At 38.4% G+C, this 19557-nt stretch overlaps 1 protein-coding gene across 2 annotated transcripts in view; it reads left to right on the top strand.

Moving 5' to 3' along the window:
* Nucleotides 1-1909: 1909 nt before the first annotated feature.
* The window catches only part of aadat (aminoadipate aminotransferase), an 88241-nt gene continuing 70593 nt past the window's right edge, over nt 1910-19557 (top strand). Inside the window, exons 1-2 of one of the 2 annotated variants that reach the window (XM_028802011.2) lie at nt 1910-1994; nt 13882-13953. In XM_028802011.2, coding sequence (XP_028657844.1) covers nt 13887-13953 — 67 coding nt within the window. In that variant the 5' untranslated portion in view covers nt 1910-1994; nt 13882-13886. Of the gene's footprint in view, nt 1995-9354; nt 9448-13881; nt 13954-19557 lie in introns of those variants that run through there. The other variant, XM_051928640.1, reaches the window with a different exon arrangement.

Here is a 19557-nt window from a genome sequence, read left to right as displayed (position 1 = left end):
AAGGCATATTTTTTCTCGGCGTTGGTGCATGTGCATTCGACACTCACCGTACATGCGCACTCAGACCGATCAAGGAGCCTTAATTGCTTGCAACGCAACCAGCCAGCCTTTATTGAACATCCATCCATCCATCCATTTTCCAACCCGCTGAATCCAAACACAGGGCCACGGGGGTCTGCTGGAACCAATCCAAGCATGAATAATAATAACGACGTAGTATCGTAACAACTCGAGATTAACATCAAACTATGTAACATCAACATTCAATAGCAATTGTCTGAAAAGTGCACTTAATGCAGAAAAGGCTAAACCAGATCAACTTAACCTAGGCATATTGTCACCCTAACTACAGCGCTAGTGCTGCTTACTTATATTGCTGTTTTTCGAGCGTTAGCAAGCGCGAATCCTTCGCTCGTGTCAGTGAAGTAAAGGCTGCGCAGCAGGTCATGCTCAATGCTCATAAGCGCCAGCATGCTTAGCCTTTCCTGTCCCATTTAGGACCGCAGCTCTCGCTCCGCTCGCCGGTACACCGGAGGCATTGGACACCATCATGCACAGATAGATGCGCAACCCAATCTCGACGTTTGGAAATGTCTGAGTAAGATTCAACGATGACAAAAGCCTGTAAATGTAAGCTTTGCTGATTCGTTCACAGTCACCAGTTTCTGAGTGCGCATAAATGCGCAAAGAACAATAGTAACTGTATAATAAGTAACGCTGTGTCTAGGCGTCCGAAATTCGGACTTCAAATTTCATTCTAAGAATTATTTTGAGGTTAATATAGCAAAGGAAAACTGTTCATCTTCCGGAAGATTCTCGTCTGTTTTCATCTGGGCCTATTTCAGGAATGGACTAAATGCTGCAGCATCAATAGCACCCACCTTAATCCGGCCATGTTAGCCAATAAAAGGTGTCATTTTGCTTGGCTTCTCACTACATTCATAATGGCTAACACGGTACCACACCCTATTACCTCAGTTCAATTCGAAACTACTATTAAGAGTTGGGTAATTTTTAGATCACTATTTTAAGCCCAGTTATCAGTGCACCTATAATATTCTCTATTGTAAGTCACTGGTTTTTCTTTTACTTTTATAATACATAGCACCACACATGATTGGGCTGTGTTTTTTTAAATAAATTGATATGCAAAGAATTGTTTCTCTTTTGTTTAGAGGGTGACACGCCAGCATAGTCAGCTTAGGCATTTTACATCATTTTTGACACGACGAGTCCAAAAGGTTGGCCATCATCAAACGCAACGATTTGGCGTCGATCGCCCCATCTTTTAATAGCCAAACTGAACAGCATCGCAACTAGTGTTACAGTCATGAACAATTAGCTCGCTAGCCAAACAACAAACATACACGTAACGTTAACGTTTCAACCTGTTTTCAAAAAAGTTTTGCAAACTGTACAGTTTTTATAATTGTAAATACTAATACGAGTAGCTACCAATAGTTACAGTAATAGTAGTAATAACAATAACGATACTGTGCTGCTTTCTGACATCTTTGAATACTGAGGCTTTTTGGTGGGGTCAGGAATAGAACGCCGTTCGGAATAGAAGAGAGACAGAAGAGTGCATCTCCTTCGCTATCCTGCTGATGTCTTTTGTTTATAGTGTAACAATGTTAAACATGTCAGCTTGGGACGTTGTAATTTGAACTACGAAATATCCCTGAACTAATATGAAATATCTCTGACATTATTAGCATTTATCGGAATACGCACTGGACTTACAAAAAACATTTTGGTGCATAACCACCACACTTGCAAAGTGAGCCTCATTGAGAAGTTAAAACCGTGTGGAGATGCGTCCAGACACTGCGGCGCCCGACATCTCTCAGCTGTCAAATGTCACTCGCCCCACCCACCAGCAGTGACGCGCCGTCTTGTCGCCGGCCTACAAACCAATCCGCTCAGCGGAAACTAAACAATCCCAGGTCACGCTAATGTTATAAACACGTTGCCGAAAACAGCTTGCTTCACAGGTCAGTTGTTACCAATGATTGAGGCAAATTATGTGATGTATGAAAGAGTATTTTTCTAAAATCACTTAAAGACGTTGTACTGCTGTGAGGTTGTCATTATATTAATCGCGCAAACGTTTTGTCCTGTCACAAAGTCTACATCAGCAGTCACTCGACGTGCTGTTTTTGTTTAGTGTTGTCCCTGATGCTGCTGAGATAGCCTATGTTTTTACAACCCTGCAGTGGAATACGAATAAAGTAGTACATACGTTGAAGTACTGTTGAGTCCTGGCGACTTTTCAGTTTTTTTATATTATGTGGACTCATAATTACAAGCAAAAAATATATGGTTAAAGTAATATGGGTACTCCTACCCCAACCGCAAATACTAACTTTGAAGTTAGTGGGGGTGGAGCATAAGTTGCCTATAGGTCCCTAATGTTAATGTCCCCTATGGGTGCCTAATCTTAAAAACGAAAATACGATTTGGGCATCATAATAATAGAAAAGGGTACTAGCCGTCCGTTTAGTACACAAGTACCGTAATATGTATACGTTTAAGAAGCTTCTTTGAGGTTATAAAGGAAAAATGAAAATGTGTTTTCCAGTTGAATTTTACTGTGTACTACGGAAGCTCTGAACCACACAGTGAAAAAAAAATTGGGACAACCCTTATCTCGTACGTTACGTGAAAATATCTTGTACGTACGAGATATTTTCATGTACGTACGAGATGTTTTCACGTACGTACGAAATACTTTTACGTACGTACGACATGTTTTCACGTACGTACGAGATAAAAGTTACATTAAAATATTACAAAAGTGCACTTCGGGGCTACTTAATTATGCCTTTACCAAGGCTTTGGTTCGGAGTTTAACTGTACTGGTAAAATGAAAATGTTGTTTCCAGTTGTATTTTTCCTTTCCTTATTTGCGGATATGAACCACATGGAGTCGGCTTCCACAAGCCTTTTTGGTGCTGCTTTAAGCATGCTACCATAGTTAGCCTATGCCAATAGGGCACCCCGCTGTTACAGTGTCTACCACTAAGTGGCAGCGTTAACCGGTAACGCTTCGCATTCAGTGACTTTACAGTCTGACATCCAAAGCCAGGAGAGAATGAACGGAACATGTTAATAATTCATCATTTGTATTCTTTAAGCTGTTTACGCGCAGTACATGAAGCATTTTTTTAAGTTTTTAAATCAATCTTAAACAGTGAAACGCTAAAGTAGGAGAGAATGAACGGAACATGTTAATAATTCATCATTTGTATTCTTTAAGCTGTTTACGCGCAGTACATGAAGCATTTTTTTTAAGTTTTTAAATCAATCTTAAACAGTGAAACGCTAAAGTAACCCATCCATCTAACACAGTTTTGAATTCATTCGCTGTTTATTTAACTTGCGACAATTTTAAGGTTATTTTTTTCATGTAATCGTGCAATGGAAATTTAAAAGTCGGGGGTTGTTTCATGCCATGCACACAATGCATCGTGGATGGGCTACTGTGGATAGATAGATAATTGAGTAACTGTTGCTATGTATTTTATTTATTTTTTAAAGTAAATGATAGTCTTTGTTCAGTTTTGCACTGTAATTTAGGTGAACTCTTTAAATTGATGAAAGACTCCATATTTTTAATGTCTAGTAGACCGAAATTCATAATGCTTGCTAAAATAGCTATTTTCTTCTTCTTTCGGCTGCTCCCGTTAGGGGTTGCCACAGCGGATCATCTACCATACTTGCTAAAATAGCTATGACAGGTTCAAATGTTAATGTGACTATAATTTCAAGTGTTTACTTTACTGATGACAGTCCATTACATTGTTGTAGGAAGGTTCTTGTTACTTGGAAGACACTTGATGAAGCTGCATTATATTTTATCAATATGTTACAGCATATTGAAGTCAAATTAAATTATTACATATTTAAATAATTATGGCACAAATGGCATATTGTTTCATTAATGTGGAACACTGTTCCAAAATAAAAGTATGCCAAATTTCCAAATGGTATTAGATAAAGCAATCTGTCTGTATCCAACCCTATATATCATCACCTCATTTGGCTTATGCCTTTTTTCAAGGTGACTTGCAACATTTGAAATACAATTGGTTAGTTATGTTTTTCGTGTTTTTCCATTTGGAGCACAGACAAGTGAAATGATTCTCTCATGGTCACTCATTATCCAGTGACAAGATTTCAATCAACAACCTCAGGGTTTGAAGTTCAAATCCTTAACCAGTAAGCAGACACTGCCTGCCTTTACATATTGGGTTATCTTGAAGAATAATGGCAGGGCGTTTTGGAAGAAGAATACATTTTATAGGTGGTGTAGTTAAGGTGGTAAACCAGTTACAAGAATTTTGGTGTTCCATAAAAGCGTAGATAGAAAATCTTAGTTGTGTTTTTGTCTGGCATTAATTAAAGGCAAGACAATTGAGGGACAACAGCTGAAGTTAACAATCAGTGGTGTCTCAGCATAAAAGGGTTACTCCAAACAAAAACACTAGGGGGTTTCCCCCCCCTGCTGGCTTCTCTTGCTAGCCACTTCACGTCTCTGCTGCTCGCGTTGTGAAGAGGGGGTCTGAACACATTCCAAAGGAGACGCAGTCGCTCCTCCGAAACTCCGTCTTAAATTGTGATACAATGGGAAACAAATAGTTTTTTTTTTTTTTTCACCTCCTCTTTGCTCAATCAGCACCTGGCTTGCTGCTGCTGCCTTGCCGCGTGATCTGCATCACGCATTGCACTTCAAACATTTAAAAGCCTATACAGCAGCTGTCCTACTCTTTGTTTTTTATTTCCGGCCCCGGGCATGGTTTAATCTTTTGGCACAAAGTCCCGTCTTGCTGGACGTGAGTTCTTCATATTTTTTAGTTTATAATTTAAAAACAGAGTAAGAATCTGAAAATCTAACAACATCACAATTACAGTTGGATAAATTCTGAAAAGAATGATACCAAACATGTATATGTAGGTTTTAAAATAAGCCCGATTTAATGCGTGACAAAAAACGTGACATAAAAACGTCACGGTTTCACTTTTAGGCTTAGGATTTTATATATAGATAGTAGATATAATATGTTACTTAACACATTTAGTTTGCAGCACTGGCTGAGAAAAACTTGTAGTCTTATGTTTTCATGGAGGTAACCAAGTTTCAGATAGAATGGGAGTCTATCTGGACCACAGCAGACAGTCTTAAAATGTCTAAACAAATTGTATAATTAATGTGTCAAGTCATCCAGTTTGTATGCTCAAAACAAGCAAAATGCTTTAATTTGTTTAAAAAATATTGTAAATAAATACTTCAGAACAGTGCACCAGAGAAAACACATTTACAAGCTTTTAAACTGAAGACAGAACTCTTGACCAATGAATGCGAGGAAGCACAGGTCTTCAATTCAAAAGCTCAGTTTATTTTAAATATATTAAAATGTTTATCCATCCATCCATTTTCCAACCCGCTGAATCCGAACACAGGGTCACGGGGGTCTGCTGGAGCCAATCCCAGCCAAAACAGGGCACAAGGCAGGAACCAATCCCGGGCAGGGTGCCAACCCACCCCGGGCAGGGTGCCAACCCACCGCAGGACACACACAAACACACCCACACACCAAGCACACACTAGGGCCAATTTAGAATCGCCAATCCACCTAACCTGCATGTCTTTGGACTGTGGGAGGAAACCGGAGCGCCCGGAGGAAACCCACGCAGACACGGGGAGAACATGCAAACTCCACGCAGGGAGGACCCGGGAAGCGAACCCAGGTCCCCAGGTCTCCCAACTGCAAGGCAGCAGCGCTACCCACTGCGCCGCCATGCCGCCCTAAAATGTTTATAACAAACTCAAAATAGTCATCTTAATAACAGTTTGAGCATTTTCAAGGAAAATTGTAAATGCAGTTTCTTATATAGAAAAAAAATTTGTAGTATGTGAAATTTATCTTTGTTCCTGGAATTACCAGTTCTGCTTTGGGGCTTGAAGGCAAAAGCTCTGTTAAGCCACAGATTATTTATTTATTTTATTTTTTGGTGCTAAAATTTATAGCATGCATGGACTTGAATAACTAACAATTTCAGAGTAGATGTCACCATTGTTACAAATCACATCGATTTCTTATGTACAATACAATCAATCACTGTGCCCAATGAACAAAAATTGGAAATTTTGGAATATTCATTTGAGCTTCTACTTTTAGTGTTGTGTTTTTGATATTAATGTTGAGAAATCTTTTAATACTGTCATTTAATGTATGGCAAAATAATGTGTTAATCTTCATTTTGTGTGTTTCTTTTTTTTTTTTTATGGAACCATTTGTTTGACATTTTATCATCACTGGTACCAATAGCCTTATACATTGTAAAATGCAGTCTCTGCCTTGCTTCCTCACACACATTTTACTAGAGGTTGACTTCTCCCTTGGCCACCCTCTAATTATGCTACCGCTGCTCCGGTTTAGCATGGCTCCAGTGATCATTTCTCTGCCACTGCCTGCACATTCTCTTATTTACACCACTGACTTTGGTTCAGGGTCAGCATCATCTGCACTCACTTTCCCCAAGTCTATTGACCAGTCCAAGCCAGGATCCATCCATCCATTATCCAACCCGCTATATCCTTGCACAGAGTCACGGGGATCTGCTGGAGCCAATCCCAGCCAACACAGGGTGCAAGGCAGGAACAGACCCCGGGCAGGGCGCCAGCCCACCGTAGAGCACACACACACACCAAGCACACACTACGGACAATTTAGGAACGCCAATGTACCTAACCTGCATGTCTTTGGACTGTGGGGGGCAACCGGAGCACACGGGGAGAACATGCAAATTCCACGCAGGGAGGACCCGGAAAGCAAACCCAGGTCTCCTAACTGCAAGGCAGCAGCGCTACCACTGTGCCATCATGCCGCCCCCAAGCCCTGATCCTTCTAGAAAATCACTTATGGTTGTTTGTTGTAATTTACATTTTAGCTGGAATTTTCATGGGCTTTCTATAAGTGTTTAAATTAAAGTATATGTATTTCCTATTTTTTTAACACAAAGAACTCATTTTTGATGTTTGTTTTTATTAGAAAGTTTCCTTCAGGAAGTTTTCTTTTTTTAGCACTATTTTTTGATGCTATCTTGCTTGACCTTGGATGCCTCCATTTTGTGCATCTTTGTTGTAGTGGTTGCTATGGGTGACATCCAGGGACACACTAAACATGTTATTAGGACTTAATAGTATGAAAGACAGCTCTGTATATTTCCTGGTATCTGAGATTGGATAACTTCTCATGCATTGTCTGTTAAAAGATAAGTTTGGTATTTTTCAAGTTATTTCTTCTCAAACATGGTACATCTGCATTTGCCTAGTGAAATTGTGCTCTAAAGTTCACAAATGCCACTGGTAACAATACATAAATAAATAAGTAAATCTTAATGGATACTGTGCACTTTAAGATAACACAAATCAGAGCCTATTCATCTGAAATAAATGCAATGCGCCAAATTAAAGTTTTAATTAATGTTTTTGAATTAGTGCTCACGAGTGTTCCATTGAGAGTTCCCTTCAGAGAGTTCAGTGTAGCTAGTTGTTTTCTATGAATGTATAAACTCTTGTGATTGGATTAATTTTGCTTCCTGTTACAAAATCAGGACCAGTTCGTAGGTGTGTTGTTTTGTCCATCACAGTTGTCATTCAATGAATTATAGATTTTTGTTCTTGGATATTTATTTGGCTCCATCTGTCCAGAAAGAGTTTGCAGAGAGGTCTCTGCAAAGATGGCTGTTCATCTGATAACAAAGGTGTACAGGTTGGACATGGTACAAAGAATTCAGTCCCTTATTTTGGAATATAAGTGGAGAAAGGTGAAGCTAAATGTCTACATCTCTGCTGTCTTAACAAGCCTGGCATGCCACTAAAGTCTAGCAGAATGGGCAATGCCCACTTTGTCCTACAAGGAAGCTGTAGTCAAAGAGAATACTGTAGTTATAAAGCCACTCCTTGTACTGCTACAGTCAAGAGTTCAGATCAAGACTGAGTAACTTGAAATGCATACTTGGTTGAAAGTTAACTGTTTTTGTGAATGACACTTTTAGTTTTGTACAGTATTTTAGTTCCTTTATTGCTGTTATTTTAAGCAGTGTATAATGCTTTAGCAAGAAAATTGTAGGCTTGACTGGGTAGAGACTTAAAAACACTATTTAGAAAATGCTGTTTTATTGTTGTTGAAGTTTAACACAAAATTATAATTTTTTATTGTTATTTCTCCAGTTCCATCCATCCATTATCCAACCCGCTGAATCCAAACACAGGGTCATGGGGGTCTGCTGGAGCCAATCCAGCCAACACAGGGCACAAGGCAGGAACCAATCCCGGGCAGGGTGCACACCAAGCACACACTAGGGCCAGTTTAGAATTGCCAATCCACCTAACCTGCATGTCTTTGGACTGTGGGAGGAAACTGGAGTGCCCGGAGGAAACCCACGCAGATATGGGGAGAACATGCAAACTCCACGCAGGGAGGACCCGGGAAGCGAACCCAGGTCCCCAGGTCTCCCAACTGCGAGGCAGCAGCGCTACCCACTGCGCCACTGTGCCGCCCTATTTCTCCAGTTTGTGTTTTTAATTAATGTAGAATGCTTGTGGATCCATGTCATTGCAAATGTTTCTTATTCTTAAATCTAAGAGTTATTAAAAATAATTAAAACATTTTCAGCCCCTGAATGTGAACGTTGGTATAGTAATCCATCCATCCATCCATTTTCCAACCCGCTGAATCCGAGCACAGGGTCACGGGGGTCTGCTGGAGCCAATCCCAGCCAACACAGGGCACAAGGCAGGGAACCAATCCCGGGAAGGGTGCCAACCCACCGCAGGACACACACAAACACACCCACACACCAAGCACACACTAGGGCCAATTTAGAATCACCAATCCACCTAACCTGCATGTCTTTGGACTGTGGGAGGAAACCGGAGCGCCCGGAGGAAACCCACGCAGACACGGGGAGAACATGCAAACTCCATGCAGGATGGACCTGGGAAGTGAACCCGGGTCTCCTAACTGAGAGACAGCAGCGCTACCACTGCGCCACCGTGCCACCTGGTATAGTAATGCCTATGCAATCAAAAAAGAAAAAAAAAAAAAACTGCTGAAGTACTAAAATATCATAAGCATGTTTTTAAAAGTCATAATCTGGTTTTAATTTAAGTGCTTCACAATAATGATTGTTATATTTGTTGATCATTAACCTTAATTCCACACTATTTAATGTGAAAAAAGAGTGACAGATAAATCATTAACCATACTTAGCTGCATTAGCATTTGGGGCAAAGTACAATGAAAACTTGTATAAAATAAATTTTTTTGAAGGAAAGTGATCTTTGAAGTCATACACAACACCATCTTGAAAAGCAGACTCTTGTGCTTGCTGTTGCAAAGTAAGCTATGGCACACGCAGAAGATGCTGGACTCAAAGGTACCCTTTTCAGTTTTCATGTTCATATCGGATCATTTATAACAAAGAGAAAAAAGTATTAAAACTTGTCACTTTTACAACACTTTTCAATGTAAAGTTAGCATTTTTCAAGTATTTATTCATTAATTTTATTCCAATATAACATAATGGGAGTGTTGCCAATTTCTGAAATATTGAATGTAAAACAGGGACCATCCATGAATGGTGTGCCAGTCAATTTCATGGTCACTCATACACCACAGTTCACTAATTCATACAGGGCAAGTTTAGTCTCTCCAGTCTTCCTAACATGTATTTCTCGATAAATGTGTTTGAGGAAACTGACGAACCAGTAGAAAACATCTGGAGAAGTAGGGAGCTTATGCATATACTACACACACAGTGTCTTGAGGATGATTTGAACCTGGACACTGTACCAGTTAGGCTGTAGCACTAAACACTGCATCTTTGTGCTTTCCTGTTACAAGTACATATAAAGATAAAAATGCAGTGAGGCTTTTCATAATGCCTTCTGTTAGGATGTCTCATAATCTGTTAAACCTTCATAGTATTTTTGGTTTGGCAGGGTATATGTCCATCCATTTTCCAACCCGCAGAATCCGAACACAGGGTCACGGGGGTCTGCTGGAGCCAATCCCAGCCAACACAGGGCACAAGGCAGGAAACAATCCTGGGCAGGGTTCCAACCCACCGCAGGACACACACAAACACACCCACACACCAAGCACACACTAGGGCCAATTTAGAATCGCCAATCCACCTAACCGGCATGTCTTTGGACTGTGGGAGGAAACCGGAGTGCCCAGAGGAAACCCATGCAGACACGGGGAGAACATGCAAACTCCATGCAGGGAGGACCCAGGAAGCGAACCCGGGTCCCCAGGTCTCCCAACTGCGAGGCAGCAGCGCTACCCACTGCGCCACCGTGCCGCCCCCCAGGGTATATGTGCCAGTACGAAATACAGTATGTGGTCTGTTTTTAGTCTCAGAATCTTAATATCTTTATGCAGTATGCATGGAAAATAAAAATTGCATGCAAAAAGACAATTTCCCCTCAAGGATTAATACAGTGTAAAAATACCAAACAAAATTCAGGAACAGGTAAATAATGTAGTATAATGATTAAAGTATTAAGCTCTTTAGCTCTTCTGTTCTGTATACTTTTTACACTCATGATAGAGCCCCCAAATATAATCATGCTGAACAGCTGACTACACCAAACAGAACTGCTCTGCTAAACAGCTCCCTTACTCTCCTTCACATCATTGCACAAATACCTCTGTCCATTTCTGTGTCTCCTTCAATTTTGTCACTATAGGAGGGGTACAGATATTGCACTCATGACAATATATTAATTCATTTTCCAGACCTGATTATAGGTTTATAGGAAGCCATGGTCTATTCTGACATAAGGTGAGGATGCTAGGAATTGCTGTGGGTGCCATCTTATGTTATTTTGAACATTTCTACTCATTTGAATTTAATTGGTATTAATTAGTTAATTTGTTTGCATTTTATTTTGATGTCATTGGCAAAAGTGGCACAGAAGTATTGCCTTTGCTATGCATATGCATGTGAGCATTGGCGTATTAAATTTAAGTAGCCGAGTCTCATTGTTTCTGTGTCTGTACAGTACTTCAGTTTAACGAAGTTCAGATGAAACACTGCATTTATGGCAATAAGCACATCAGTACGAACCATATAAAAATATTTGAGGATTATGAAATAAGTATTCTTTGGAGAACCAAGACTGGTGAGTGTGTGTTACAGAATGGAATTCTTAATGAACAGTCCTTAGATAGAAATTGTGGTGCCCTAGGAGGAAGTCTGCAATACTCCTTCAGAAACTGAGAGTACAGCAATCCTGTACATACTAGGAGTTCTGTAAGGAGAAGAACATGGGCAGTGAGTGCTGCTCAAAGAGTCCACCAGGTTGACACATGGCAATGGCCAGTTACCAGCTAGAATAGGTGAGACTCTGCTCTCTAAGAGCAGATAATATGGGTGCTACCTTTCTCACTTTAGCCAAGGCTGCATATATTAATGAGAACAATATTTCCAAATCTAGCATCCCTGGAAAAATAAAGAGGTCCCCTGCCTGATATTGCTGGGATTAGCCTTAAGGGCTGGCAGCTGTCAGTGCACGAGCTATGCTTAGGCTTCGTAGGGCAAAGTTACACCAGTAAGAGAAAGACGGTCGTGATCAATGGTGGGTTGGTTTTATGGGGAGTTTGGGTGTAAAAGCTGGCAGAAAAATAACTTGGTTGTTCTTTAGAACATTGCAAAGTAAGAAAGCTGCCTAACCAGAAAGAAAACAAAATAAATCCATACAGGAATGCAAAAAGGGTGGCCGGACTTGTTTAGTGTTCTTCATATTTCCTTTGATACTGTGTGTTCAATCTGTAATGTTTTATCTTTTGGACGTTGAAATATAATTCTGGACATTTTTGGCATTATTTCAATCTTATAGAAATGCCTGGATTGCTTCTAGTTGCCAAGGTATGGGAGAAGCGTAACAAAAATCATCTGTTAATTATTTTTGACCTTTTATTCTGGGCTAATTTGACTCTTTAGACTTCCCTATTTAAGGACCTATCCCAGTAGTATTATTGAGAATTTAGATTAAGGATCAGTATGCTTCATTATTAGTTTTAGAGCTATTAGCTATTGAAAGCTTATATTCTTGAAGCAGCTTGAAAGGTCACAATTTACTTTAGCACAAGGGCTGCTGTCTTTTGCGGCCTGCCTTTCTTTTCACTCAATATGTTTTGAACTTCTGTGAGTCAAGGATGTTGTGTTCTCTGAAGGACCTGAGTAAGCAAACTTTTGTTTTGGGAACACTGCTGCTGAGGCTTCCGACTGACAAAAGACTTAACAAGCTACCACAAGCTTACATTTTAAAAAAATTAAGCAAGCTTTCACATTATCACATATACATGTAAACATCTTAGATGGCATTTAAACTTACATATTAAGGCTTATCAATACCTTAGACAATCAAGTTAAAGCAAAACACATTGTTTTAGCTAGCTTGTGCTATACAAGAGTTTAAGAGTTGATTACTAAAGGCCAGTGTTTTTCCTCTTTTAAGCAGATGCCTGTGAGCTCAAGGCTGCCTGCTTCCTCCAATTACCCTTCATTCTCTCAGAATATGGAACCAATGTAAGAAGCACTTTAAGGCACTTCTGTATAACAACCACCTTTTCCACCCTCTCAAACATATACACTAGTCAATGTCTGGAAAATGTCTGGGATTAAAACACTTAGAACCTTGTACATAGATAATGTCTTTGCATCCTACAAACAATTACGCTTTAAATACAACTTCTTATCAACACAATTCCTCCACTACTTTCAAGCTAGAAACTTTGCCAAACAAAACCTGTCCAATTTTCCTACCTTCCACCTTGTTCTATTCCAGAAGAATTATTGATCAGTCTTGATGACTCAGGTAACATCTCTACAATTTATAAAATATTTTAAAGTTTCATCTTTCAAAGACCCCAGAGTACATTGGGGAAAGGATCTGTCACTTAATATTTCAGAAAAAGAGTGGAAGGCAGCCATGCGCACAGAATACATTCAAGCTCCATATCTGCAAAGTATTTAGTCATTCATCTTAAAATCTTTTAACGAGCACATTTTTCTCATTTAAAATTGTCCAAAATATTTCCAGGGCAAGATTTCAAACTGTGATCGTTGCAATCCAGCTCTAGACTCACTGGGCCACATGTTCTGGGTGTGCACCAAATTAACAACATTTTGGACAAAAATATTTGCATGCCTGTCAGACAGCCTTGGTGTCACAATCACTCCTAACCCATTAACAGCTGTGTTTTGGTGTATATCTAGACGGCCTTGAAGTGGAGAAGGACAAACAAACTGTAATTTCTTTTACTATACTACTAGACTTATCTTGCTCAACTGGAAGAATCCCACTCCACCACTCTTAAATCAGCGGGTAACCAATGGTCTATACTAGTTGAAATTGGAAACAGTCAAATTCTCACTTAGGGGATCTGTTCAAAACTTTTTAAAATATGGCAGGATCTAACCAATAACATTTTAGAATAATCTTCCATTTCTAGGAAAAGGATACCCTTCTTTTCTTGCTTCTTTTATAGAGTAGCTTTGGTTACTGGCTCCTCTCTCTTTTTCTTGGGACCAGGTTCCATTTTGCTTTGAATTGTTAAATTTGACTTGACTATATGTAATATTATCGGTCTGTAATTAAAATAAATAAAAACATATAAAAATATTTTATTTAGATTCCATTATCCTTATTCTTCTTTTGTACAAGTTTCAGTCAAAGCATTATTTTTTGTCCTTAAATGAATATTGTTTTCATTTAATGGTATAATCAAGCTGCCAAATAATGTCCACTGATTTGTGGTATTGGTTCCAAAACTGTTAATATTACTTTTTGTGTTCTAGGCAAAATGAACTATGCAAGATTCATCAACCGTGTAAGTGCAGCTAGAACGGCATCGCCAATTCGGTTACTGAGTAAGTACTACTGCTAATAGACTTTGTGATAGTATAAAGAATACATAACTTATCTTGGTGAAAAATATAGAATATTTCTTAGGTAGTTGTTGTTTCACTGTGTTAATACTTTTAATCGTGTGTTTCAGATATATTCCACTGGTTAGACCGTGCCACCTTGCATGGAGTCAATAATTTCTGAATGATAATCTTTCTTCATTTTGCAAAAAAAAATAAATGTGTTGAAAGCTTGGGAGTTTTAGACTTGCAAGAATTGTTGTTAAAATTGGTAAATGAAAGAGAAAATGTACAGCAATGGTGTCTCACGTCAGTGTGACTTGCTGTAATTAAGGCAGTATTCAGTCAGCTTGGTAACTAGGCAAGGTTTCTGCAGTAATCAAGATATATTCAAAAATGATTTGCTATGAACTTTACTATTTACTATGTGTACTTTAGTAAGTTCAGAACTGGACACCTGCGTGTATGTTTTTGGTGTCTGGTGAAAGAAACACATGCCCAACCAGTATTCTTGCTTCTTTAGGTATCTGACAGGTTGTTCAGACTTTTTTTCGCATTTTTTTTGCCATCTTTACCTGGACAAAATAATAAGAATAACGTTATTTGCTTTTAGCTATTGTGTGTCAGTTCTTAGCTAGGGTATCTTCTTTATAGTGTTTGCGTGCTCTGCAGACCTATGCAAGGGCCTCCTCCCGATACTCCAGTTTGAGCAAACAGTCTTTGTGTTTTTGATGGTGTACATACTATGTCTTGATCCAGACTGGTGTTTCAAGCAGAACTACAAGTAGTACTAGCCATGAACCAATTGCTGCCTGATCATATTTATTCTGCTTGCACTCTTGTACTGAATGACATCCAGGGGTGGACAAATTGTAAATGGATATGGTAGTCAGCTAGGCTATTAGCTTTGCAAACCTGGTAGTCCAGGTACGATTTCTAGTATCCCATCTTTACATACATTGTGGAGGGTTACTTGCAACTTTTTGCAGTAATGTCTTTTCCTGGGCAATGTGGATAAAAACATTACGAGGATTTTTTTTTTCTGTATCGATCCATTTTGATAATTATCACGATATAGTTTCATGTTATTGTTTACATTTTTAAAAAGTATCTGTCCTAATATATTCTGAATAAACAAGTTAAAAATGTTAATAAGCAGATAAGATTTACTTTTAAAAAATGGCACACAAATTATATACACTTAACATTTCCTTAAAAATTCTAGAATGTTTTTGATTTTCAAGTTTTCAGAATGATTGCACTTACAATAGTTCATATTAACAAGGCAATGTATCAATGTAGAAAAACAATGTGCAAACAGTTTAACAGTGCAAATAAGTTAAATTGGAAACATAACACAATGTAAATCAAATCTGCATTACTAGCTGTATTAAATATCTTCCCCTATTCTCTATCACTTCAAAATCTCAGGTAGAACACATTTTTTCAAGGTTTTTTTTTTTTTCTACAAAAGCAGTTTTTTTGCTAAAAACACTAGCCTATTCACTGTCTCCGACTTGGTTGATGCTTTTTTGCAGGTGACAGTGTTGCCTCCTGTGCTAAAAACCCTTTCTGATGGTGAACTGGTGGCAGGGATACAGCGGTAGTGCTTAGGTAAAGTTCAAAGAAAATATTTCAAAGTTCAAAGGAAATACAGTTGTGTGGATCTTACACCATTCCAAAGGGCTGGTTTCACTGTCCACACAAGAACAAAATTTTTTTATATAGCATGTTTTCATACAAATGATATAGCTCAAAGTGCTTTACAAGATGAAGATAGGCAATACTAAGTAACAAAGAATAAAGTAAGGTCCAATGGCCAGGAGGACAGAAAAAACAAACAAAAACTCCAGAGGGCTGGAAGAAAAAAAAAATTGCAGGGGTTCCAAGGCCACAAGACCACCCAGCCCCCATGGCACATTCAACCTAACATAAATGATCTAAAAAAGTCATCATGGTTTTCAGGCTTCACGTGGAAGAATTAGATGATGATGGTCATGTGAACATCTGGCAGTCTGACTCTTATAAGCAGGCACTATAAGGTGAAAGGCATTCCAAAATATAGGATGGAGCAAGATTATTTCTAAATGGCGCAGGTAACCAATGTAGTAACATCAAACTAGAGAGATGTGGTCGGATTTTCTTTTCCTAGTTAAGATTCTGGCAGCTGCATTCTGCACAAGTTGCAACCAATTGATGTCTTTTTTGGGTAGTCCTGAGAAGAGTGCATTACAGTAATCTAGTCGACTGAAAACAAAAGTGTGAACTAATTTCTCAGCATCTTGCAAAGTTATAAGGGATCTAGCCTTTGATATCTTTCTTTAGTGAAAAAATGCTGTCCTGGTAATCTGATTAATATGCAATTTAAAATTTGGGTGGAAGTCAATAATTACCCCTAAATTCTTTGTCTTGACTTTTAAGCCTAAGGGATCAAGTTTATTTCTAATACTCTCACTATATCAATTTTTGACAATCACTAAGATTTCTGTTTTCTCCTTATTTAGTTTGAGAAAATTACTACTCATCCATTTAGAAACACAAGTAAGACATTGTGTTAGTGAACCAAGAGAGACGGGGTCATCAGGCGCTGATGATAAATACAGTTGTGTGTCGTCAGCATAGCTGTGGTAGGTCACATTATGCCTTGAGATAATCTAACCTAATGGAAGCATGTAGATCGAAAAGAGCACTGGACCCAGGATAGGTCCTTGTGGAACGCCATGTAGAATATCATGTGTCTTGAAGTACAATTACCACAAGTAACAAATTATTTTTAACCTGTTAAGTAAGACTCAAATCAATTTAAGACATTGCCAGAGAGGCCCACCCACTGAGTAAGGTGATGTATAAGAATATTGTGAACAATGGTATCAAATGCTGCACTCAGATCTAAGAGGATGAGAACAGATAAACGGCCTCTATCTGCATTAAGTCGCAAGTCATTTACTACTTTAATGAGTGCAGTTTCTGTACTGTGATTTGTTCTAAAACCTAACTGAAACTTGTCAAAAATAGAATGTTTAATGATCATTTAGCTCTGTAATGACTGCTTTGTCTAGGATTTTACTTAAGAAAGGCAGGTTAGAAATAGGTTTAAAATTGTCAAAAACAGAGGAGTCAAGATTATTTTTCTTGAGCAGGGATTTAACAACAGCAGTCTTAAGACAGTCTGAGAAGACCCCGTATCTAATGATGAATTTACTATGTCAAGCACACTATCAATTAGTACGCCGGATATTTTTTTGAAAAAACTTGTTATTGGGTCAAGGACACAGTTGGAGGATCTCAGTTGAGAAATTATTCTATATAGATCAGGTAAATCTATCCTGGTGAAAGAATTTAATTCTCTTAAAATGAAATACTGGGATTTAATAGGATCGGTATTTGGGGGATATGCTATATTACTTCTAATACCATTAATTTTATGATTAAAAACTATAGCAAATGCCTCACAAGTTTCACTGGAAGTTTAATGTTCTTTTGTGGGTTCTGTGTCCTTATCCTCTGGCCACAGGAGTTCCTCACTGAGCAGGTGGAGCACAGGTTCATATATAATACACTGAAAAATGATTCCCATGTCAGTACATCTGTGAAACTAACTGGTGGATTTAGAGCCTTGTGTATAGACTCAAGGATTTCAATGTCTTGTCACGTGGGCACGAGCTGTCTTTTTTTTTAATCAGCTGGGAGATATTAACACCTGTTTAAGAGTGATCATAATATTTTACAAAAATTTAAATCATATCTCTCAATTATAATAAAAAATCTTGGGAAGAGAGACGAGACGTGACTTTCTCAGAGAGATACTTTCAGTAGATGACAAAGTAGAATATCATAAAGAATTAGAAAATATTGGTGCGATACACATGCAGAACAGATTAGAGATAATGGAAGTACGAAAATTCGAAAGTGTCAAAAAAATGATAGTAAAGATCGCATTAGCGCAAACAAACTGAAATTATTACTCAGTGAAATAACGTAACAGCGAAAAGAGATTGAATATACTGTATTGTTTGGATTTAAACTTTAAGTCGGAGACTTGTAGATTGTCTAATTTGTGATGCCATCAGGGAAAAGTAGTGTTTCTTCCCAATGAAGAGGCGTATCCGCGAAAATTAAAAGACTTGTTGTTTGGTGAAAGTGAAATCTCGTGAGAGAAATTTTCAAGCCCTGCGAGACAAGACTTTATGCAAAGAGATTTGGAAAAGCCCTGCCCACATCTAAAACATTTACAGCCACGAACAGGGTTCAGTCATTTCTCATTTGTGTGAATGCTATTATCAGACACAGTTCGTGTAGAGACGAAGAAACGATATTCACTCACGGGCAGTTATACGTTGCATTGTCACGATGTAATTCCAAACACAGAATCAAAATTCAATGTAATATTGACGAAAAGGTAAAAGCAAAAAGAGATTGAATATATGGACATAGGTAATATGACAGAAGTATGTAGATATTATTTGTCTTTAAACTTTATGCTGGAGACTTGTAGATCGTCAAAGTCATGTTGCCATCAGGGAAAAGTAGTGTTTCTTCCCAATGAAGAGGCCTATCCGCAAGAATTAAAAGTTTTGTTGTTTGGTGAAAGTGAAATCCACATGTGCAAGCGACAGAGACACGAAGTTACTGGTGGTTAGTGCAGGCAGGGGGTTTGGCGAGCAAAGCCCCCTAGTACTTAAAAAATAATATATTTTTATTAATTATATATTATTATTATTTATTAATCTCTTATAAACTACCAGGATGGTTGACATGAATACAAGTTCATTTTTAGGAAGTAAGAAACTCTGGTCAAATATACTTAAAGATAGTTAGAAGCAAGTACTGCACTGTATGTAGCCAACATCAGTCATATTAAGTACATAGCCCTTTGGGCTGAAGCATACAGCACATACGTGATTACTTGAAAGCTGAAGTGATTTTTAAGTTGATTTAAACAGCATACAGATCATTAGGTTTATACACTTTTTCTTAGCAAACTGGTTAGTGGTATAAGCTGCAGCAAGCTGTACACTTAATTATTCATGGCTGTTTTCCAGACTTTAACACTGTTACTTGATTTGATAAAGAGCACACAAATTATGTGGACACTTGTTACGCAGACAGATCACAGAAATAAGATTTCTCATTTTGATCAACAGTAGCTTAATATTTTCTATTGCGAAATTACAGCTGCTTTGTAAGGACGTAATTGCAGAAGTGGTTTGAAAATTTCCTGATAACTCCATGATTACCTTTCTCAAAAGATCAGCTTTTCGGCTGATGTTTTAATTGTTGTTTCCTATAATGGCTAGACAGTGTTACGGTAGTTATGTAGGTTAGATTTAATTCGGTAAATGTGTGCAAAAATGGTGTAGAGTCTGTGTAATATGGCAAATGAAACCCTACACCAACATGCAGCTCCTCCCTGTTTTGCAGGCTGTAGCATGGAGTACTTGGAGATAAACATGTTAATTGTTACCTTATTTATATCATGGTAAACAACGAGAGGATACGATCAACTTTGCCATTCTTCCCCTCACTGCCTCAGTTGCTTTACAACTGTTGCTGTTATTTCACTTGCTTGCTTGCTGCACTAGTGAGTGTGTATGCTAAGAGTTGCGC

The sequence above is a fragment of the Erpetoichthys calabaricus genome, chromosome 5 (genome assembly GCF_900747795.2).
Source record: "Erpetoichthys calabaricus chromosome 5, fErpCal1.3, whole genome shotgun sequence".
Classification (NCBI taxonomy): Eukaryota; Metazoa; Chordata; class Cladistia; order Polypteriformes; family Polypteridae; genus Erpetoichthys; species Erpetoichthys calabaricus.
Note: the sequence above shows the minus strand (reverse complement) of the source record. Positions and strands in the feature narration are given on the sequence as shown.